We start from the raw sequence: 22,316 nt of genomic DNA on the forward strand, positions 1-22,316 counted from the left end.
ATCCCATGTTTTCCACTCTGCTTAGAGGAGATCCAAGTCCATCTTGAGAAATCAGAGGCTTCTAAGCATCTGCTCTGCAGTGCCATCTCCTCTTTGTACTAGACTGAAGAACAGACCAAAACACCCCCTGAGGGCAGAACAGGCACACCAAACAGTGCACTGATACAACTGTAAACCAAACCATCTAGTAAGATTTTTAGTGCCTGATCAGGTGGGAAGTCCTGTGTGACTTCCCACACACCAGCTTGTAGCTGATGACTAGCTGAAAACATCATCCTGAGTAAAATACTTACTGTTCCCCAGCTAGAAACTGTGACAGATTTTGTGAACCTGCTGGGGGCTTTCTCAAAGGACAGAAAGGTAACAGGACCTTTAAGAAAAGACAGAAAGGTTAGGTGTCCATGCCCACACTGCCAGCTTCTGTCAGAGCAGAAAGACAAAACCAGCTTTTGTTGCTCTAGTAGCCAACACAGACTGAAGCATACACAAGACCTAAAGGGACCAGAGATGCCAGAGGTTATCTGAGCATGACTGCCAAGCTTCCCTGCCTTAGTGCACTGCAATAGTGAATATTTGGATTTTTAAGCTATTTTAGATCAGCAGAACCTGAAGTTTTGGACTATTATAGAAATGGGAAAAAACAGAGAGAGATGACACTTAACATAGGCCTTGCTGCTTTAGAATGAGAATCAGAATTTGCAGGTTACTCACTCATTAAACTCAAAAGGGTGTTTTTAGCCCCCATTAAATAAATTAATTGTTTCAGTTTCTAAATTATAGTCAACTATACTGGGGGCAAAAAACTCTTCAAGGTGTAACCATTCTCCAGTCCACATGTGGAGGAAAAGCCAAGGACTAAACAAGAAGAGGTCTTGAACTCCTTTTTCACACTTATCCAAATTGTCTTTGGATAATAGTGACTGAAGGTACAATGTGAAGAAATCAATGCCAATACCCTGGACACAAGACATCAGTCGTTAGGATCACTAACTAAGTATTCATTGTGAGCAGAGAACACAACAAAATTTAAAAACAAAAAAAACCAAAAAAAAACAAAAAACAAAAAAAAAAAAAAAAAAGTCAAGACATGATACGAACACGTTCTTTCTTGTTGAGAAAACTGTTTCAAAATCTGTTACCTCTAATCAGTGTCCAGAGCATCATAAACCTCCCTGCCAAATGACAAACGAGTCAGCCCTACTGTGCCATCCATCAAGTATTAATGTGTCTGCCACACCCTCCTGTGAATGTGTCCAAATTAACACGAGTCCCTCTTGGTAGGGTTTTGCAAAAATTCTTTGCATAGAGCCTGTGTAATTTCTGTCTCTTCTGTCTCTGTAGCTGCTTCTTCAGGGAAGAGGCAGTCCCCAAGTGAGCAAGCAAAACTGAAGTCAGTAAGAAACAGAGCTAATTGAGTTTACCCCTGGAAGTTAATTAAATTTTAGCAATTCTAAAGAAATCAAAGCTCCATTTATTTATTTATTTGTGGCTTCCTTTGTAAAATGCTCCTATCGATGTCTTTAGGAGATAGCAATATATAACCACACGTATTAAGTCCAAGCAGCACGCCATGCCAAACACAAAGAAACTACTCCCATCATCAAAGGAAAAAACAGCTTCAGGCAAAGACCTGTTCAAACACAGCTAGGCCTTGCATGGTATCCCAAAGTCAGCTCTTCTAAAAACTCAAGGGAAGCAAATTCTTGCACTGCATTCCCTATACTGATAGTGTTCAGCAACTGGAAACATAAAATTAGGGAACTAAAACTATCATCTGGAGACCACCAGAACAAATCTCAAATCTACTGGCAAATGTAAGCACAATTCCTTTTGAAGCGAGGGCTTTGAGATACCAACGGTTCAGAAAAAAATTGAAGTGTAATTGTTATTCTCTAGATCAAGCTACAATAACTGAGCATTTTTTTTTTCCTCCACAATTTCAGAGTAGGTCATGAGTATGTTAGCTTGATATTCAGCACTGGAAACAATAAAAATATCACTTGGCAATTGCATGGTAAATGTATTTTTAGAAATAAACTAAAACCCATATTTGAAAATGAGAAGCTGCAAAGAAATAAAAGAAACATCCACTGAATGATGCCTCAGATTTAAAGACTAGAATCCGTCATTCTAAAGAGTAATGAAACCTAACTCAAAAGTGCAGGATACTAAAAGAAACAGAACGGGATGAAAATGTTCATCTGTAGCCACAATTTTGTTACTGGTTGTGCCCATTACTGTTATTTTTCTCACAACAAGATCCCAAATCTTGAAACCCAAGGTAGATCAGGAACAATTTCTCAAACTGAGAACAATGGTACTGAAGGACCTTAAACCTTACCATGGCCCAGAAAGAAATCATCACCATAACTGTGCATGAAATTGCAAATATATGTCCAGAATATCTGAGGACTGTGAATAAAATATTAATAGATTACCTCTGTGATGTGCTATTCAAAGTTCACAATACACATTTAATCAAAACATTTAATGAAAACCATTCACATCTTTGCCTTGCTGGATAAACACCACTGGAATAACACTAAACTTTGTAAAGAAGGTGACTGAGAATTACTACATAGACCTAGGTCTGAATCTGAAATATGAATCTATTTAAGAAAAAGTTATAACTCTACCCGATCTTCCATCTCGTTGAATATCCACATGATACCACTCTCCATCATTGGCTTTCTTCTGGGTGGCCTTGACTTTAATGGTCCCAGAGCCCATGTCCAACAGCAAGTAGAGGTTTCCATCTAGAAGCTCAACTGCAAAAAAGTCCACCTTTGTATTTTTCTGGCTTCTGGTATCTTTCCTCTCCTGAGGCTTGCCGTGGGTGAAAAGGATCAGTCCATTGGGTTCGGTGGTTCGGAAATCGAATGAGATGGAGCCCATCCTCTTGGTATTCCATTTAGGCAGACTAATATAGGCCTCAGGTGTCTCGAAGCTGATGGGATCCAGTGTAGCCACATTTTCACATACAAATTTCACTTCCCCATAGATCTTCATCTTAGTATCACCAATCCGTGCCAAGCGAGACAGCTCCAGACGAATGTCATTATTCTTATAAACAACCTGCCAGACACAAGGAAAAGTATCATACATCAATCCTGCATACAATACAAACACCCCAATTACTTTCAGCCATGGGAGATAAACTTTTCCCAAAAGGCAGTAGGGAGAGGAAAGGAGAGAGTCCAAGAGTCTGACATCATGACAGAGGGAGCGAGTTGAACCAGAAGAGTGTATAGAAATGACAGCAGTGGGTACTTTGCAATGACTTGAGATCAGATAAGCAGTGAGAAGACAATATTTAACTGAAGGGCAGTGAGAACAATTAACTCTACCACAGGCCCACTCAGCTGTTAAAGCTTCTGTACATAAAATCCAGTGTGTGTCTGGTACCGTGCTGTTATATTTGCATAAATCCCACATAAAATACATTACAAAGTGTAACCTCCATGTCCATCTCTACTAGCCACAGCCAGGAACTTGGTACCACTGTCATTTCTCTATTATTCCTGTAGCCTACTTAACTACCAGGAGAGAGACGCAAAAAAAATTTCAGCAAGTTGCTGTGAACTGTTAGTGATTGCCCTGTGGGTCCTGAAGAAAAAAATAACAAAAGTCTCTGAGCAAGAAATCTTAGATCACTACTGACACAAGCTTGCCATGGAAATATCTCTACAGCTTCCCTTACTTCAAGAAACCAACAATTTTCGTGCTAACACATAAAAACCTGCACATTTTCAGTGCCTGGACTCTCACTTTCTCTGGGTTAAGAATAGAACTCTGGGGTCTATTCCTGCTACATGGATTGAAATTAGCCAAGGGAAGAGTCTCAAACAGGCAAGCACTCCTGAGCATGTCTGGTTTACTCAGGAGCCCAGACCTCCTACTCTTCTCTTTTTCTCAGGTACAAAATGAATTCCTGGAAAGCAGACTCTTCTCTGGCTCATGCCATTCTCACAGAGGCAGGAACTGGAGAAGGCACAAAATTGAAATACTTGTAAACTGTACTTCCTCTCTATCACCTTCCACACTTGCTAAATGCAGAGCTGTAATGCACATACAGCAAGTAAAACCACTTCTGCAACTAGCACAATTTTTATTGAATTCTTTTTCAGTGATTCTAATTTCTTCTAAGGGGTTATTATTCTAAAATACTTTGTGTCTGTCACATATAGCATATATATACAAACATTTGATTTCTGCTTTCAAAATCTTATCAGGAGGAATTGTCAGCAATTTGTTATGAAAATAGAAAGGAAAGGAGATACGCATTGTTACTTCTACTATTAGGACAGGAAAGTCAGAGAAATGTGTATGCAGTAAATATTAAAAGGCAAATGAGAGAAAGAACGAGGCATAAGCTTATAAATTAGGTAACTTCAAGATGGAAAAATAAATTAAATCGTGATTCGATACATTCGTAGCTGGCAAACATTTTCAGCATTCTCTAAGCTTTAAAGGAGAATTTCCCCGGTGCAGTCGGATTTTCCTGTTGCAAAGACAAAACGCAGAGTGAAAGGAGAGGCCAGCTGTTAAATCCCATTTTGAGAAACGGCACAAAGCTCTAGTTTTTCCCAGCAGAGGACAGTACTAACCCACAGTAACTGGGTCCAATTCCTAATAACGTGCTCTGCCCTCACACAGGCATCAGAAACATCAAGGCTATTAATAACTGCAACAGGAATAAAATTCATTTTCAATTTGTGGGACTGTAGTAGTTTTATTCTACAGATTAATCACATCAAATGCTCTCATTAGAGAGACCATACACCTCCTTCCACTGACTCAGCAAGGGGGTGCATTAGAGCCTCCTCTCTTCCCAGACAAGGAGGTGCACTTCAGTCAGACTTTAGTTCTGAGCGCTGCATGAAGTCCCATCTCTGCTTCTCAAGGAGAAAGAGGAAATAAATAGAGCAACTAAAAGGATGGAACAGGATGCTTTATGAGGATAGGCTGAAAAGGCCAAGCTCATATTTGGAGAGGAGTGAGAAAAATATGATTGAAGTTTACAGAAGATGATGAAGGTTAATGTAGAACTGCTCTTTGCCAAACCCAGCAATAACAGAGTTAGAGGCGCTTGCTGAAACTTGTATGAAATCAGCATAAAATGGATTTTTACAAGTACTTATTTACACAGAGGGTAGTGAACTTCTGGTACTTGCTACCAGGGGAGGTCATGGAAGTAGGATGCAACAGAAGACACAAAAAGAACCAGAAATAACAATGAACAGCAAGTCCACAAACTGATACTGAAGGAAAAAGGAAGGAGGCATCTTCTAGCAATTGTAAACCAAGAGCAGTGAGTGCTGTGGGCACGTAAAGGAATGCACCACTGACGGCAGCCATGGCCATGTGCTCTCCCTAAACAACACCTGCACCCTCCACTATTGGAGACACCATCCTGGGTACATGGATTGACCATTCTTCAGGCCCATGAGGGCTTACAACTTTGGTGCACTGCTGCATTTGTGGTTCCACCACAGCATGGAGTTGCTTTGATGAGCAATGAGCAAGAGAATGCCAGGCCTGAATGAGCTGTGGCTTTAATAATTCTAAGGAGGGAGAGCTGCCCTTATAGGATACTACTAATAACTGGTCAAACCAACACTCCTCTAAACTGCATCTTGACCCAGTCTTCCCATCCAGGAGAGGAGCAGACAGGTAGCACAGTACCCTACATGACTGATGGGTGGTGCTGGGCTGTATCTAGCCATGACTCTGATCTGTTTTCAGCAATCTCTGCGGGTTGCTGGTAGGGGAAATATCATATGCACATTAGCAGCTCCCACACATAGCTGAGCCACATACAGGTCACTGTATGAGTATGCTCCCTCTTTGATGTATTTGATACTTGAGTAACAGGTCTCATCTTTTCCAGGAAAATGCAGAGGGTTTGCCTCTGAGTTTATTTGAGGTGTGATGCTGACTCCTTTGTGTTTCATTAATCATAGGAATACCACAGCTGGAGAATCCTTGTGACAGAATGCTTTCAAAGGAACCAGAAAAAAATTATATAAAATTAGTTGTAACCAAGTAATTAACAATGAACAATCTGAGACCAAGAACGAAGAGACTAAGAAAGAAAGCACAAAGGAAGACCTGGGGAGGCAATGAGAAAGGCTGTTGAATAGATACAAGAATTCTGAATTCAGTCTTCACAAATAAACATATCCACCCCAAGCCGAATCTCTGTTATTCAAATGACATTCTAAATTATTTTCGTTTTTAAAAACCCAGAACAAAGCACCCAGCTTGAGAAATCTAAACAAACACCAATGTTTATGGAAGAAGTGCAAGTGTTTCCATAGGTGACTTGAAGTATTATTGACAGATACGTTTGGACACCAACATCATGATGTATAATCAAGTACACCAGAACTCTCACAAAAATAAAAGGATAGAAATAATGGTTGGGCGTAAAACCAGTGTGAATCCTTGGCAGGAACAGAGAAATGCTAAGGCAGCTTCTGATAAAAACAGTTCAATTGTTAAACCAAAGGTTCAAGATTGTGGAGGGAATAAAATTAAATGACTGGTATGCATGTCCCATAGTGGACAACATTCAAATTCAGTTTGTTTAATAGGCAGAGGTTAAAATGTGATTTGATTGCAATCTGCAAGTACCTGTACAGAAAATGGAATTTGGCAAGAGAGGGGTCTTCAATGCATGTGACAAAGGGACCATGAGATCTGGGGGCTAGAGATTGAAGTTAGAGAAATTCGCATTTTAAAATATTATGATTCATTTTTACATGAAAGTAATTTGCTTCTGAAATAATTTACTATAGGTTATAGTGTGTTCACTGCTACAGGCAAATTTTAAATTAAAATAGTATCCTGTTTTCTCTCAAAGATAGAGTGAGACAGGAATTAATTATACAGCAAATCTGCCTAGATTATCATAATGGCACTTTCTGGCCTCATAACCTATGAATCTTTATGTTTTAATGAAATCAACAGAGGCTTCAGTGCAGTTTGCAGGACAGATGATGCACATCTTCCCAACTGCTAAAACTGCTTGGTAAAGAAGAAGATGTTATTGTCAGTTCTGCTCTGACCTGTCATAGGTGCGTTCAGTGAAGCTTTTTTTATATTTCTACATGCTTGGGATCCTACCTTAAAACATACCACTAAAAAGGAAGGCAAGCAAAAAGTCTTGGACAAAAAAACTGATTAGAGTCACCTGCTGCAAGCCAAAGATACATTTTCATGTTTGACTGAGCAAGGTTTCTGCCAGCAGTAGAATCTACCATCTACACAACACTTCCTACCTCGTAGTCTCATTTTATGAGCAACCTCTGAAATAAGGCTCCTCAGTATATGCCAAACTACCTTTTGAAACCCACTCCTCTAAATTCAAATGAGGCCACGATTGCCTCAGAATGCTGCCCCTCTCTAGGACAGTCTTCTAGAGCCACACATGCCTTCAAAAGCAACTGAGCAGTAAGCAAAGCAATGAAAGCTCATAGTGCCCATAGGCTTCTTCATTTATGTCAGGTGCCTTCTGAACAATGCCTGTTAAAACAGACACAAGCTTGAACTCATCCCAGGTCTGATATGTATATCACAGAAGGTCTAAGGGAGTCAAGGACATGATTCCTGATACAGACATAGTCATCTTTATTTTGGGAATGAAGGTGGAAAAGAAAAAGGGGAAGAAAATTATTAGCAGAAGGTATGGACAGAGCTTTTGAAAAGTAACCTTCATTCCTCCAAACTTAAAATCACTTTATATTTCAAAAAACGAAACAAGAATAATGAAAAAATTGTTTTTTTCCTTTTCCATGGGGACTGTTTCTAAATACACATTAACAAAGGAATATTGACCATTCAATACCCTCCTTTAATGAATTAGACTAGTATAAATGGATGGTCAGGAAGGAGATAGTCCAGATACATACGGTCCTGATAATCAGCAGTAGAATTTCATGACATCTAAAATATTTTGAGAGGAAAAAAATATATACATTTAATCATGTTCCCTATAAATCTGCTGAGAAAGAAGAGCTTGTTTTAAGCAGAGTTAAAACAAATTTGCAATCTAGTTTTGAGGTTTCTTTAAAATGAAAACTCTGCAATTCTGAAGCATTCAAGGAATTTCTCCAGCTAAACTTCTTATACGTTTCACTCATGGGTTAATGACAGCTCTAATCAGATGGCTTTTCACAATGATGAAAAGCATCTCTCTGCAATCAAGTGAAGTTGCAGACAGCAAGGGAGCAACAAAAAAGGAGGGAAAATTATGTGCTAAGTTTGGCCAGTAGCCAATATAAAAATTCCTCTCCAAGTGGGTGTTATTAAGCAGGAAACATGATTTTCAGTACAGGCTGGACACAGGCATGCTCCAAAGAGGAATGGCTGTCAATTGCCTGGCAAATTAGATTACTACCATCATGAACCATCACGAAAAAGAGCAATAACCTGAAGGCTGCATATGTTTAGCTGGCTAGGAAGAGCACCTCTGAAGGCCAGCCAAATTGTTCACCTGTTGTACCCTGGATGTGGATTTTTTCTGTCCCAGGCTGCACCCCTTCACCAACAGCCCATATCACTTCTCACTAGATATTCATGCTAGTGCCTAAAACTTCTTTAAAGGCATCTACACATAACCAAGCAAGTTCCAACAGAAAAAAAAAAAAAAAAAACAAAGTACAGTTTATCCATTGGTTTATTAGACCTGTGTTTTCCTAGCCCTCCCTGACAAGCAAGTAGAAAAAAACACACTGGGTTAGCAGCACTTTACTTTGTGTCTGGGGCAGACTGTGAATCAAGCAGCCCACGTCTTCAGTGATGAGTAACTAAAGCTCCTACACTTATTTAAATAGCACTGCGTGGACTGGGATACCTAGTATAAACATATTTGATGTTCCACTGGGATGACAACTGTATTCAGGTAATAAACACTATCACCATTCCCCACACACTGAAAAAGTTAAATTTACCAATTGTGTAAAGCAATTCATTGAACATGGATGGAAAGTAACTGAAACTAAACAGTCAAGACTCCAATACAACTTGTGCAATGTTGACTAGAGCAATGCAAGTCTAGATTTCATGTGAATTCCGTTTAACAAAGAATACGTGTTCACCCAGTGCCCGTCTTTACTGCTAAAGCTAAAAAAATACTCTGAGAATTAGATTCAGATTTCTCATTCTGTTTATAAAATCTATCTAATTCTTTTTAATACAAAGGTAAAAAAATTAACTGTCTGGTATTTGACAGTAACATAGTTCACCAGTAAGTCATAGCAAAGTGTTTAAGGCATTTCACTGTGGATTCAGATGCACAAACTGAACTTTCCTCTATTTATGTTCTATTCAACCTCCATTTGAGCTAGTAACAAAGAAAAAAGGACAAGGGAACAAGGGTCCTTCCCTTGCAGGACAAGGGAAGCCAAGACAGCCAGCTGTGATGCTCCTCACTTGTGCCACAGACACAGATATGCCTCATGCTAGCCCTGAAAAGTAATTTGTACCTTAGATGTATTTCTGTATGTAAGGACATAGAGAAGATATGTCTGTACTTTAAAAATATTCATCCACATACAATAATGAGGAAATTCTCTATTCTACACTGAGCCTAGTGCAGAGGTAAAACAAAATGGAATAAATAAACACTTAGCTACACATAGAAAATCATTCATTGGGTGGGTTGAAAGATGCATGCTGGAATGTAGGGAGACACAGAAAGAGATAGTGCTGTACTCTCCTGGAGATCACGTTCACTTTGGAGAATTGCACTTCAAGAAAGGAGTGCAACTATTAGAAAGAGTCCTGACTGCAGCAATGAAAATAATTAGGGGTCTAGAAAATAGAAGTTTGAAAGGAGATGCTATAAAGTGTTCAAATAGAAAGGGGCTACTATAAAACAGAAAGGAACAATTTCTTCTTTGTACCCATGCTGAAAAGGACAAAAAATAATTGGCAAAAAATTACAGCAAGAAAGTGCTAGAGAAAGGCTTTTTTAATTTAAGAACTGTGAAGCATTGGAAGAGGTTGTCTGAAGAGCAACAATCACTGGAGACCTTGAATTTCAGACCAAAAAAATTGCTGTCAAAACTCAGTGTCATTGTTTTTGTTTTGGGACAATGGAAGTGCAAAGTATTAGATAACCTCTAATGGCCCATTCTAGTTGTATTTTCTATGATTCTGGGGTGGGGGGTGAGGGGATAGTAGAGGAACCTGTGAAAAAGCAAGTTACTATGTATCTAAAGACTTTCCTATAGCGTTCAAGCACAGGAAGGAAGAATAAATCTTATAATAATACAATATTGACACTCACAAATTTGAAGAGCCTAAATTTACAAATCACCTTCCTAGCAAAAGAAGGCTTGAGACTTAAATTTAAAAAAAATTTAAAAACACCCTTAAAATAAAAAAAAAGTCATTAGCACAGCAGCTCCTTTACCAGCATGCAGGAGTTGACTTCATTACATTCAGTCCTGTAGTGAGCTTATAGAGGCATTCACCAGTTACAAAATATTTTGCTCCTCCCAAATGCATCCTGAAATCTCAGATTTGTCTAGCAAGCACAAGCTAAATCTGTCGAGCTTGGTTCAGTGATGATTAAGTGAGGAAATGATTACTGTCAAGTGTCTTTAAGAATTTCATATGAAAGGCTGAGAGGAATTATTTTAGGATGGCCCCATTGATCATTTAAGGCTTGAGCCTTATTACACTGAAAAGTCTATCAGACAATGACTTAGCAAATAACACTCCACTTAGTGATTTCTTTGTATTTTAAATCCACCTAAGATTGTGCAAACACAAAAGACCTATCTCAAGGAAATAAATCTGTTTAGTGTGGCTGGCTGAATGTTTCCATCAGGATGACTTTTTAACAGAGAATTCCATTTCCCTTACAGAGAATTAGCAATGAAATGCTTCACTTCAATCTGTAGCCAACCAAAAGGACAAGTTTTGTTTTATTGAACTTTACAGAAAAGTTTTTGCATGAACTTAACCATAACATAAACCAGTATTTTAGAGGCATTGCATTTATTTTCAATAATGGTCTCCTTTTTTACCTCTGGTCTCCACTCCCTAAGAAAATACTTGGACATGACACAATGTCAGTGTCCCACCCGATATCAGCAGAGGTACATGACTGGTTTTGCCACAAAGCAGCTTAACCAAATACTCTGGTCCCCCTGGGAGAATGGACACAAGGGCCCTACAGGTCACATGAACTGCACTTGAAAATATAGTTTGTGTTATACTGGCTCCAGATTAGTTGGGGTCAGCTTGATCAATATGAAATAATGTGATTCAGAAAATACCAGAATGTTACACATGAACCCAGGTTTGAAGAATTCATGGATTTACATTTTTAAAAAATTCATCTTACCAGCAGCAATGAAAACAAACGTCAGCTGGAGGAAACACCTCTGGAACAGAAACTCTTAATTTCACTCAGCTTTTCACTTAGTGGTAAAATGTGTTTTAATGAGAACACTAATGTGTAAAGTCTTCTGTGAGAATACTGAATAGATACTCCTCATCCAAAGGTATGCAGTTTTTTCCCACAACCTTCCTTCCCTAGCCAATATGTCTTGAGCCTGCTTCACTAGAATATCCCTGGAAGGGACAAGAAGGAAGTTCAGTCTCCATATGCCAGGAATCTCACTGCTCAGGTCTCCAATGTAAGCAAAGCAACTGCTCAGCAAATTGTGCCAGCCACCACAGCGTCTTCTGTGTTTTTGTCACTTTCCCAGCAAAAAACAAATTGAAAATATTTACCATTACATATGGGAGAGCACACGCTCAAAAGTGAGCACAGTTCAAGTAACAATGAGATTACAGCCACAGAGGAAGCATTTAGTGGATTTAGTATTGTACAGACTAAGCCTGAAAGTGGCACCACTGCAGCAGGATGGTGTCACTGTGTGTAACTTAAAGCTGAGTGCTGCATCCCAGCATGTGTCCCTCCCTCAGCCTTAGCACAAAGGTCTCAGAGGCACTGACATCTCCAACCACCTGCAGTGTCAGCCAAAGAAAGAGGCATCCCTTCAGCGAGGCTCTCCTCCTGTGAGGGACCAAAGACATTCTGGCTCTGCTGAAGAACTCCCGTTGCAGGATGACACTGCCTCCATATGTCTAGCCCAAAATACTATGGGATTTAAAACTTCATTTTTAACACCCCTCTTTTTGTTCTGTGCAAAAATTTGTCAACTCTGACATCTCTCCAGGATCTCTCTGCTCATCTCTCTTCAAATTCTATAGCATGGAACAAAGTTCAAATCCTCCACAGGTAGGATTCCCCAAACATTTATCTGCACTGGGCCTTGTGTCGTGTGAAAACAGCAATATCATGAGCTAACTATTTGCTTGTATATCAGCTGTAGAGCACAGGAAATGTAGTTAATTCCCTACCTGAAAGAAGAAACACCAAGAGAAAAAGACTGTCATCTTATAACCCCCAACCTGCTGTGAGAAAAAGAACCCAAAGCTCTTTTATATCTTTCTCTCATGCATATCTGAAACTCTCTCATCTGTGGCCTTCATCTCTAAGCTTGCAACACTAATAAAAGGAATAGGGGGGAAATTTCTTTTTAAAAAATTCAATACCTGTCTTCTGTTTGGGACTGAGCCCCAGTTACTCACCACAATGCTGAAAGGTCTAGCCCATCAGTTCATCCAGAAGCCACCCAGCTGCACCAGCCACAGCTTTAGTACACAGCACAACAGGGAGACCAACAGAGGGAGGCTTGGAATGGGGCAGTTCCCTCTCAGCTGTTCATCTGCTTTTATCTGGCCTCCAGGAAACCCTTACTTAAAAAACTCTCCCCTGTGCCCATCCCCTTTACAGGTCTCTTGGGGAGGAGCATCAATACCTGCAAAGAACCCAGTGGCACTAGCAGGGTTCACTAAGGCTGCTGAGAAAACTTCACCTTCATGCCTTGCTTTGATCTGGAAGCTGTGCTCATGGAGTGCAAGTCCAGCAGCTCCTGGGGGTGATAGGGAAGCATCCAGCACAGCCAGAACTGCTGCCACAGTGAGAGAACTTTAAGGAAAGCACATGAAAGCAGAAACAAAAGCAAACACGTGTGACATTTTCCAGGGGAAGCACTGAAATGAGAAGCAGAAACCGGAGACAGATGAGGACCTCAGCACCCAATTCAACACCAGATTACACTTCCTTCCCAAAGTAGGTGGGCTGCTGCAATCAGGAAGAGAGAGAGCTCTTCAGAAAGGAGAGGTCAGGACTGGAGTCAGCACTGAACACCAGACAAAAGAGACCCCTGATTAGCTGGTTCCCAGCACAAAGGGAACTGGAAAAAAAAAAAAGATCACGCCATTGGAGAAAGATTTGCTATAAGAAATTCCTACAGAGCAGTTTAAGTTACTCAGTGAGTATTAGTGTCTTTGCTTCAGTTTATTTAATATTGTAGTATTTTCCACTCCCTCATTAAGGGCCACTATTCCTGATTTTGAGAAAGTGAAAGAGGGAACTGAATTCATACAAGTCAATAGATGGCACGAAAGAATATTCCTTCTTCCTAGCTACTGCCTTGTGCCTAAGCTGGAGAAAATATTTTGGTAACAAAGATCAGTGCAAATAACCTACTAATCTTTTTCAGTTTTAGAATTCTATAATGTAAATACTGAACAATAATAAACCTTTTGTTTACTTTTGCTTTTGTTTGTTTACTTTTGCTACAGTGCCATTTTAATGCACCTAGGCATGGAGTTTCCATCTCCCCTGTGTGGAGCTCAAGGAAGACTGATCTCACATCTAAGAAAGCTTCTTTGATACAAGACTAATTTACTTACATTTTCTGTTTAGCTCAGTAGTGTCTTACTGCTTAAGAATTATCTATACCAGATCTTAAGCAGAGCAATAGAGCTTACACTGCTCAACACTAACAGGCAGAAAACAAAATCTGTTTTAGCCACTCTTTGGCAAGAATTTGCCTAAACCTTTCTGTTTAACTGGACTTCCCAAGCTTTAGAGGTGTAAGTCCCAACAACCTTTTCCAAACTTTACAGAGCACTGAAGTACTACTGTGACAGCAGCAGTTTCAGAGCATGGTAAACTTCCATTTCTGGAGATGACTCCTTTGGAGGAAGGGGTTGAGAAGAGGGCTCTGCCCTTATTATTACCCAGACCACGTTGACCAGAATATAGAAATGATTGGTCTGTCTACATGGTACTCAAAGAACCTGCTGTTTCTCCTTTACAGCAGTTTTATTCTCCACTGAGCAAGCGCTGTCAAAAATAGCAAAATACATAGAAATCAGTCAGCCATTCTTTTTCTAATATATCAAGAAAACTTGTCTGTGTGTTTTACTGGCAGCTGAAGGGGGAAAAAAAGGAAATAAGAGAAAATGGCTGACATAGTCACAAAGCTTGAAAAAAATTCCTGGAAGCAAGGGCACATATATATTCCTCAGTGCAGGACATTCTGAATGTTTGGACATGTAATCACCCTACATGCTATAATTTTTTGCCTAGATGTTCTTACATATATTTACATATCCATATACTGTATATAGATGCACAAGAAAGCATATGCATTTATGTATTGATGTATAGATCTGCACTAAAGGTATATATATGGGTTTACATGCATTTGTAAACAGTACCTGCATGCACTCTGCTGTATGTGCATACATGTGTACATGGGTACTGATCTCTTCACTTGTGATTTTTAGGCTATGCTATTGTGATTTAACCCTAGCCAGCAACAAAGTACCACATGGGATGGGGAGGAGAATTGTAAATAAAATAAAAGGTAACAACCTGTAAGCTGAGATAAGAACAGTTAAAGAATAAGAATAAGAATAAGAATAAGAATAAGAATAAGAATAAGAATAAGAATAAGAATAAAGGAGACAACAAAGGAGAGAGGAATAAAAACCCGAGACAGGCAAGTGATGCACCACACTATTGCTCCCAGCAACTAACTGATGCCCAGCCCATGTTTACCCATTAGAGAAAAGACCGGTGGAGGTGAGATTGCACCAGAATGCTTTTGAACAGAAATTCAGCCTTTCTACACCTTCCAGTATATCCAGAAGTAACATATCAGTTCAGAAGATACAACTAACTTTGCTGTACATGACATTGGACTGTGTGCTCAATGGGGCTTTGCAGAACCTAATCATGCTCCTTCATACATTTCTTTTTCTTTTGCACTGGCATGGTCAAACCTGAAAGAAGCACTGAAAAGGGAGGAGGCAAAGAAAATGACAACAGGGGCTTTTAAGTGAAGTATTTCTAATGTAAGCTGTACTGGATTTGGCACATTATTGCCTACAATTCTGTTCCAATTCCAAATAACTCAATGTCAGCCATGATTATTGTATTATTTCAAATAGGCAATTAGGAAAAAAAAAAAGAAACAACACAACCACATTAAAAAAAAACCCCATGTGCAGAATATTAAGAGGAAAATGCTGAAAAGTACATTGTTAGAGAATATATGTTCAGCCCATGATGCTGCACAGCATCAGCGTGTCCTGCCATTCCCAAGCATTGTTCTGCTTGGCTCAGGTCCTTCACATATAAGGCACTCAAAAGGAGAGAATTAGTGGTGATGGTTGTGGCACACTGAAAGCGCTGCTGCTTTCTCTACTTTACTATGCTCTTCTTTTCTCCTTCGTTCCCTATAGCAATGCACTTGGAAAGGGCTGCATTTTTCAGCTACCCCATACTTTCCCATTTTGCTTTGGGAGCAATGTAAACAGTAAACCAAACAGGCAAGTTATTTCTCTAACTTCTCAGTCACTTTGTCAATAAGGTCTGTATGGTTTTATAACACTATTTCTTTGCCCTTCAAAGCACGAGAATCTCACACTGTTCTGGCATCCACAAGCCTGATACCCCTGACTGCAAACCCATCATCTGCATGCAGGTCTATCAACAGGTACTACTAAGGCAAAGAATTATTTCCCAAAAGCTTCTAAAAAGAAAGATGGCTTGCAGACATCTGTCCCAGATCCTACTAGTCCCTCACAAAGCCACAGAAGTTCAGAATCCAGAGAAGAGAAAAATTCTCAACTGTTGTTTCTGCACTTTGCTACTAATTTGTTTTGTCCTACATAGGCTAACATGCCTCTTAAAGGCAGATTATCACCCTCTTGCCATTTTCTTCCTTGCTTATGCAGATGTATTAGACCATGAAATTCAAACCCTAAAATTAGTTTGAAGCAAGAAAATAAACTCCCTCATGCTAATCACATCCTGCAAACTTGGCTTGCATATTCCTGTAAGAGGTATAAGATGCATAGTCACTGCCTAAAACCAAGTTTCATTTTGCTAGACTGAACATATAATCTATACCACTAAAGGAACACCACTATTACATTGTTACTACTATTACTACAATTGCGATTGATTATTACACGTTGAAGACACTGGTATAGACAGGGAAGTGAATAGACAGGAAGGTAGGAAGTGGCATGTAACAAACTGCAAGTGACGGTTTCTACTGACATGGAGAAACATAAGGATCATCCTGTACCGTCAATTACCAAAAATTTAGGACTGCAGGCTTATTTCAATGGATCCCTTGCATCCAAAAAAAAAAAAAAAAAAAAAAAAATTAAGGCCAAGAAGAGGAAACACACAAGGAAACCCACTTTGAGGTTTCTTCTAACTTTATGGAAGAAGTGTTATTGATAAAGCTTTCCAGGTGTCAGAGAGAGAGAGACTGAGGCAGCACACTGGGGAAAGTGACACCTGCCCAGAAATGTTCAGTCCTACCTCAACTGAGCTACAACCACAAAGCAACTTCCAGCTACTACAAAATAGTCATGACACCTAAGCTGGCTTTTGGAAAAGAACAATAAAATAGCTGAAATTCAGATTACTTATCACTTTGACATGCATATAATAATATATACTCAGACACATTATTTCAGTTCAGGCCATTGCTAGATTATAGATTTAGGATCAAAGACTAAGCAACTCTCACACAATGGGAACCGTATCTAACCTTCCAAATAATGACTATGAAAAGAGCATGCATGCCTTGGTGCATAACCAATTGAACATGAAATGCCTTTGTAAAGCAGTTCTGAAGAAGACTAATTGTGATTCTTCAGTGTCAAAGTAGGAAACTATCAAGAAAGTACAGACAAAAGAGAGCGATTAAATACATAGTACTAGTGAAACCATTTCGTAATACTGTGACCTGTTATTTTGCCTATGCTATTAAAAATATGTTAAAAAAATATCAAAGAACACAAAACCCCCTAATCTTATACTATACTGGGTGAGTTATCCAATGAATTCCATCTATTTTACCTGAAGGTAGGTTATAGGCTGATCCAAATCGACATGCTACAGGGATCTCTATCTGACAGAAGAGATCTGCTTTAGTTTAGGAGATAAAAGCATAATGATACAGCCAAATCACAACTGTTCAGGTTGGAAGTAATGTGCAATGTTTTTTAGAGATCCGACCAAAAAATTAAGTCTTTAAATCACTATAGGATGCACTAGTGATTAAAAAAAAATTGTATCTTGATACAAAAGTATATCATAACAGCAAGGTGGCAATTGTTTGTTTAAAAGGTTTGGCTTATATAATTTATTAAGTATGCAATATTTTTTCTCTGTCAGATATAAATACGTGAAGAACCTAAGTGTTTATATCACAAGAAAATGAGAAAGTATTTTGCAATCCATGAGAATAAAAGAGGATGTTGATCAGCTACCAGGAATAAATATGCTTTATTTTTAATTTCACAGACTTGGGTCACTTGCTCCAATTTCACAAAAGAGCTGAATGAGGAGATTTATTATCCACTGGGGTTTATTTTTAATCTTGGAATAACAGAAAGATAACAGAAGAATAAAAGAATGATAATGTTGTGTGAATGTTTTAAAAAGCCAAACAGGACAAGATGTATAACCATAGAAGGGTTTAGCCTGGAGGAAACATCAACCCTGGAGGAAATAGCACAACAGCTTCTATCTGATGTGCTTAACAAAAACATTAAAGGAGAGCAATACAATACTTACTTTCATTAGACCTTCCTGTGTAAAAGGAGCTTCTGTCAAATAAACCTGATACAATTTGAATGACAATGGTGAAAGAAGAGATGAAACATTTTTAAGGTATTTAGCCAAATACCAGAAGACAGCTCTGCTCAAATAAACAGCATACAAGAACAAAACAGGATGTAATGACAGAGAGATAGATAGATTAGATACATAGATAGACAGACAGACAGACAGACGGATGGATCATCATTCCTTGGCTGACAAGTCTCACAAAGTATTTGTCAGCGGGGTAGCATTACTGATAAGGGGCATTTCTAATGCACCATAAGAATCTGTGTTTGATGCAATAGTATTAAATATTTTGTCAATTACCTAGAAGTAAATATAAAAAGCCCTGAAGCTGATACTTGAAGGCAACACCAAGTTTGGCAGACCACTGAACAACCTTACTGACATGTTGGTCATATAGAGTTATTCACAGAACATGGAAATCCAGGTCCTTTCATTCCAAGCAGTTTTTAAAACATTTGAATAATCAAATATAGAACCTTACAAACATGGAAGACAGACCATGAACTACAGAACCAGGAAGGGGAAGCTGCAAGGAAGCTGCACTTTTGAAAACAATTCAGAAAACATCAGAGGAGAAAATGCAAGCTTCCAGTAAAACACTGTGGGCAAAAGGGCCATACAGTCTCAGGACAAATGAAAAGAATAAGCACAATGCAACATTGATACCATATGCACTGTAACCCTAGGTATAATTCTAATGTCTAGGTTGTGTTAAAGGATTCTAAATAATTGCAAAGAATATATCAAGCAGCTTCAACGTGATTTGAAAACTAGAATAAATGCCTTAGAGTAAAATACAAGGAGCTCCATTGGTTTAGTTTTTCAAAGGAGGAATAAAGAAAAAACTTGATTACAGCAGATAAATGAAAGACAACAGATTTCTGAACCATCTTTGTTTCAGTAGAAAACTACATCAAAAGAATCCACATTTAGGGTCCATTGTCAGACAAATTCTAAACAGATTAAGGACCCAATTGCTTTTGTAGTAGGAGGTGGTTAACCAATACAACAACCTAAAGAGTTCCAAATTATTAGATTTAATGTGGGGGACACCAAAGAAAGTGAGGCTTTATGTTTGTTCTTTATGACTACTCTGAATCCACACATAAGTGGGGATGAATAATCACCTGAAGGCTGAGCTAGCTGGGTATGGAAGGGGTTTTGGGCCTTAAAACTCTCATTTTGAAATGTTTACATGCCACAAATCATGTAATTAGGAAGAGAAAATATGAGTGTGGACTCAGTTTAAGTAGCAGGCATTTTTATTCTGCTGAATTAAGCAACACATCTGGTGTTATGGTCTCCTGGTTTTTATCCCTGCCACTTATCCAATAAATAACTTTGGCCAGGTTTTCATATGATTTCGTAGTTGAAAGAGTCTTTAAATAGTTAAATAGTGCTACTAGATATAATTCTCCAAATAATAATCCTTTTCCATTTAGTCACTTTTTATTTTCATATATGTTTGCTGTCAAGTCTCCAGTATCCAAAATGCAAAGAAATCAAGGTGCAAAGAGAAGGCTTTACTTGTCCTTAAGACACCTTTAGCAGCAGCAAACAGAACACAGAAAATGACAGTCACAGTCCCATGGAGAATAGCTCTTTGTAGAAATGTTTCCAACTTATTACACTGAAGGGAACAATGGCACTCCTGGCAGGAGAAGATGGACAAGGTGACCTGACAGATGTTTACTATTTCTACTATCTATTAGTCTCTGGAGTTTTTCCCAGTAGGGTAAACACTTATCATCCCTTTTTTACACACCACCAGTCCACCTTTCTGAGAGAGCAGAAAATGCTCCCTGGGTTTTAAGTCTTCTGCAAGAGACAACCCCAGATGAATGCAGTGCTCAGAAAAGGAGTCCAGTTGGGCAGTAATAAACCTTCTTAACAGTTACTTCCACAGTTACAGCCACAGGGAAAAATTACAAATGATCACTGTCTGACCATTAGTCATGGATGAAAAAATCTCCAAATCCAAGTTAAGGCTTGAGAGCTGTCTGCAGCTACCACAGCCCATAGTGATCTAGGGAAATTTCCCTATTGGAAATCTCCCTCCAAACCTTTACAGAATTCCCAATTCCATACATAGAAAGATCATCTTTAATGAAAGACAAATCCTTTTACAATGCAGCTCAACAAGCAGAGCTGTAAAACTGCTTCTAATATCCTTATTTCCAACCAATTGCTTTGTAGGCCTTAATAAATAATTACAAATGGAGAAAGAAGTCAAGCTGTTTTGCACTTCCCTGCAAACATCTGGGATTCATCTAGCCCTCCTTGTTTTTCTTTTCATTTAAAGCAACTTCCTCAAATGAAGGCTGCCTACACATATAAAAACCAGTTTTCACTCAAAGGGGCATCATCACACCTCCTGCCAACCTGGGGCACTCCAACCTTTTCTCAACCCTTGTGTGTCTGTTCCTCCAGCTCTTCCAACACATCTCACTTCCACATCTACACACTGCTGCACAAACCTGTATGCCAAACTTCACACAGACCGATTCTCTGCTGCCTTCCCCCTCGGCTGTGCACAGGCCTTCAGGAACACAACCTTGCTGTGCAATACTTGCAATGAAGGCATTTTGTGTACTACAGCCTCTGATGGGTTGTGGCACACTGTTCTTCATAGAAGGCAAAGAAAATGGAATATCAACTTTGAAATACTGCAGGGAGCCTAGAAATGGTGTAGCTGTACCAGGAAATATTTAAACATAAAATTCTCCATATAACATTGGATCAGTATCCTATATGTGAAAACCACCTCCTCAAATACCCAAGCAAGTCTAGCAGAGCATCTGTGGGGCAATACCCACCCATAAAACCATTTCAGACTCCACTTATCTGGGGCTTGTGAGAGTCTGCAGGCAGAAACTTATGTCTTTGTATTTCATATACCATCAATAATTTTTCTTCTGTGATTTTTCAGGGCACAGTAACATCCCATGGCAAGGACTTCCATGACTTTAATTGCCTTCATATTTCTTTTTGATTGTTCTGAAGCTTGCCCTACCTTTGTCTTTTGAACTTACACTTAATCCCTGTATTCAAAAAGAAACAGAAAATACACTATGATTCCCCACTCCCATATCCTTTTTCCATCAGTTCAGTCACAAAGAGCCCCAGGCTGTACCGACAGCTCTTGTATAGAAGTCTCTCTAACGACCTTTAATGATCTTTGTTGCCCTTCTCCCCTTTCTGAGATTAAAACAACAGGATGACAGTGTCCAGTGTGGTTGTATTTAATGACATCATAATATTTTCTGGTTTGTTCTTATTCCCTTCCAAGAAATGCATAATATTGGATGTGCTTATTTGCCCAATATTGACCCCTGAGCAAATATTATTAAATGATTATTTAATAAAACATCAGAAACAACTCCAAGTCCATCATTGCATGTGGATTGCATTGCATAGGGATTCTTTTCTCTCCCCCCACCAATATAAACACCTCAATTTGTGTTTACACACATATAATTTAATCTGCTATATATTTGTCCAGACATTCAGCATTACTAGGTCATCCTCTGCAGTCCTGCAGATAATCCTCACGTGAAAATTTTCATTCTCAGTAAAATGTATGCTGTCTCCATCCACATTCCTTTCCACTTAATTCTACGGATGAATTTTCAAGACCTCAGCATGGATCTCAGATGACTTTCCACTAGGGCCCTCCAATGGGAACTATTTTTTGTGCATTTGTTTATTCCATTCCGGTTTTTACCTTCCAACCAGTTCATCCTCTGTGCCCAGACCTTCTTTCTCTGCCATTGCTTTTTCAGTTCCTGAAGAGCCTTTTGTTGAGACACATCACTGAAAGACTTTTGAAAGCTACACTACATTTGCAAAACCTCTCCTGACCATACACTTATTGTGGCTTGAATGAAACCAAGGAAGATCCTGGCTGTCACAGCTCAAATGCAATGCCAGTACTATTCTTAAGTCCTTGGCACCACCATCAAAGCTTGTCTGCTTCACTCCAAAGAACTGGAGTCTGTAGAATGGTTTTAGGGGAGTATTGCCACACAACTGATCTGTCAGATGGGTGTTTGAGGAGGCAGTTTTCAGATCTAGGACTTTGACATGGCTCTTCACAACATCCTTCTCTCTAAATTAGAGAGATACGGATTTGATGGATGGACCGTTCGGTGGATGAGGAATTGGTTGTATGGTTGCATCCAAAGGGCTGTGGTCAATGAATGCCTCAATGCCCAAATGGAGATCAGTGAATAGTGGGACTGACTGTTCAGCACCTTCATCAGTGACATAGTGTAATCAA

General features: G+C 39.1%; 1 protein-coding gene across 6 annotated transcripts in view; it reads right to left on the minus strand.

Moving 5' to 3' along the window:
* The window catches only part of NRXN3 (neurexin 3), a gene marked incomplete at both ends in the record, with an annotated part of 894,988 nt that overhangs the window by 652,677 nt on the left and 219,995 nt on the right, over positions 1-22,316 (minus strand). For all 6 annotated transcript variants that reach the window (XM_084208337.1, XM_084208338.1, XM_084208342.1 and 3 more), the window contains one exon: positions 2,637-3,075. In XM_084208337.1, the coding sequence (XP_084064463.1) occupies positions 2,637-3,075 (439 nt within the window). The remainder of the gene's footprint in view (positions 1-2,636; positions 3,076-22,316) is intronic.

The sequence above is a fragment of the Fringilla coelebs genome (genome assembly GCF_963513975.1).
Source record: "Fringilla coelebs genome assembly, chromosome: 6".
In the NCBI taxonomy this organism is placed as follows: Eukaryota; Metazoa; Chordata; class Aves; order Passeriformes; family Fringillidae; genus Fringilla; species Fringilla coelebs.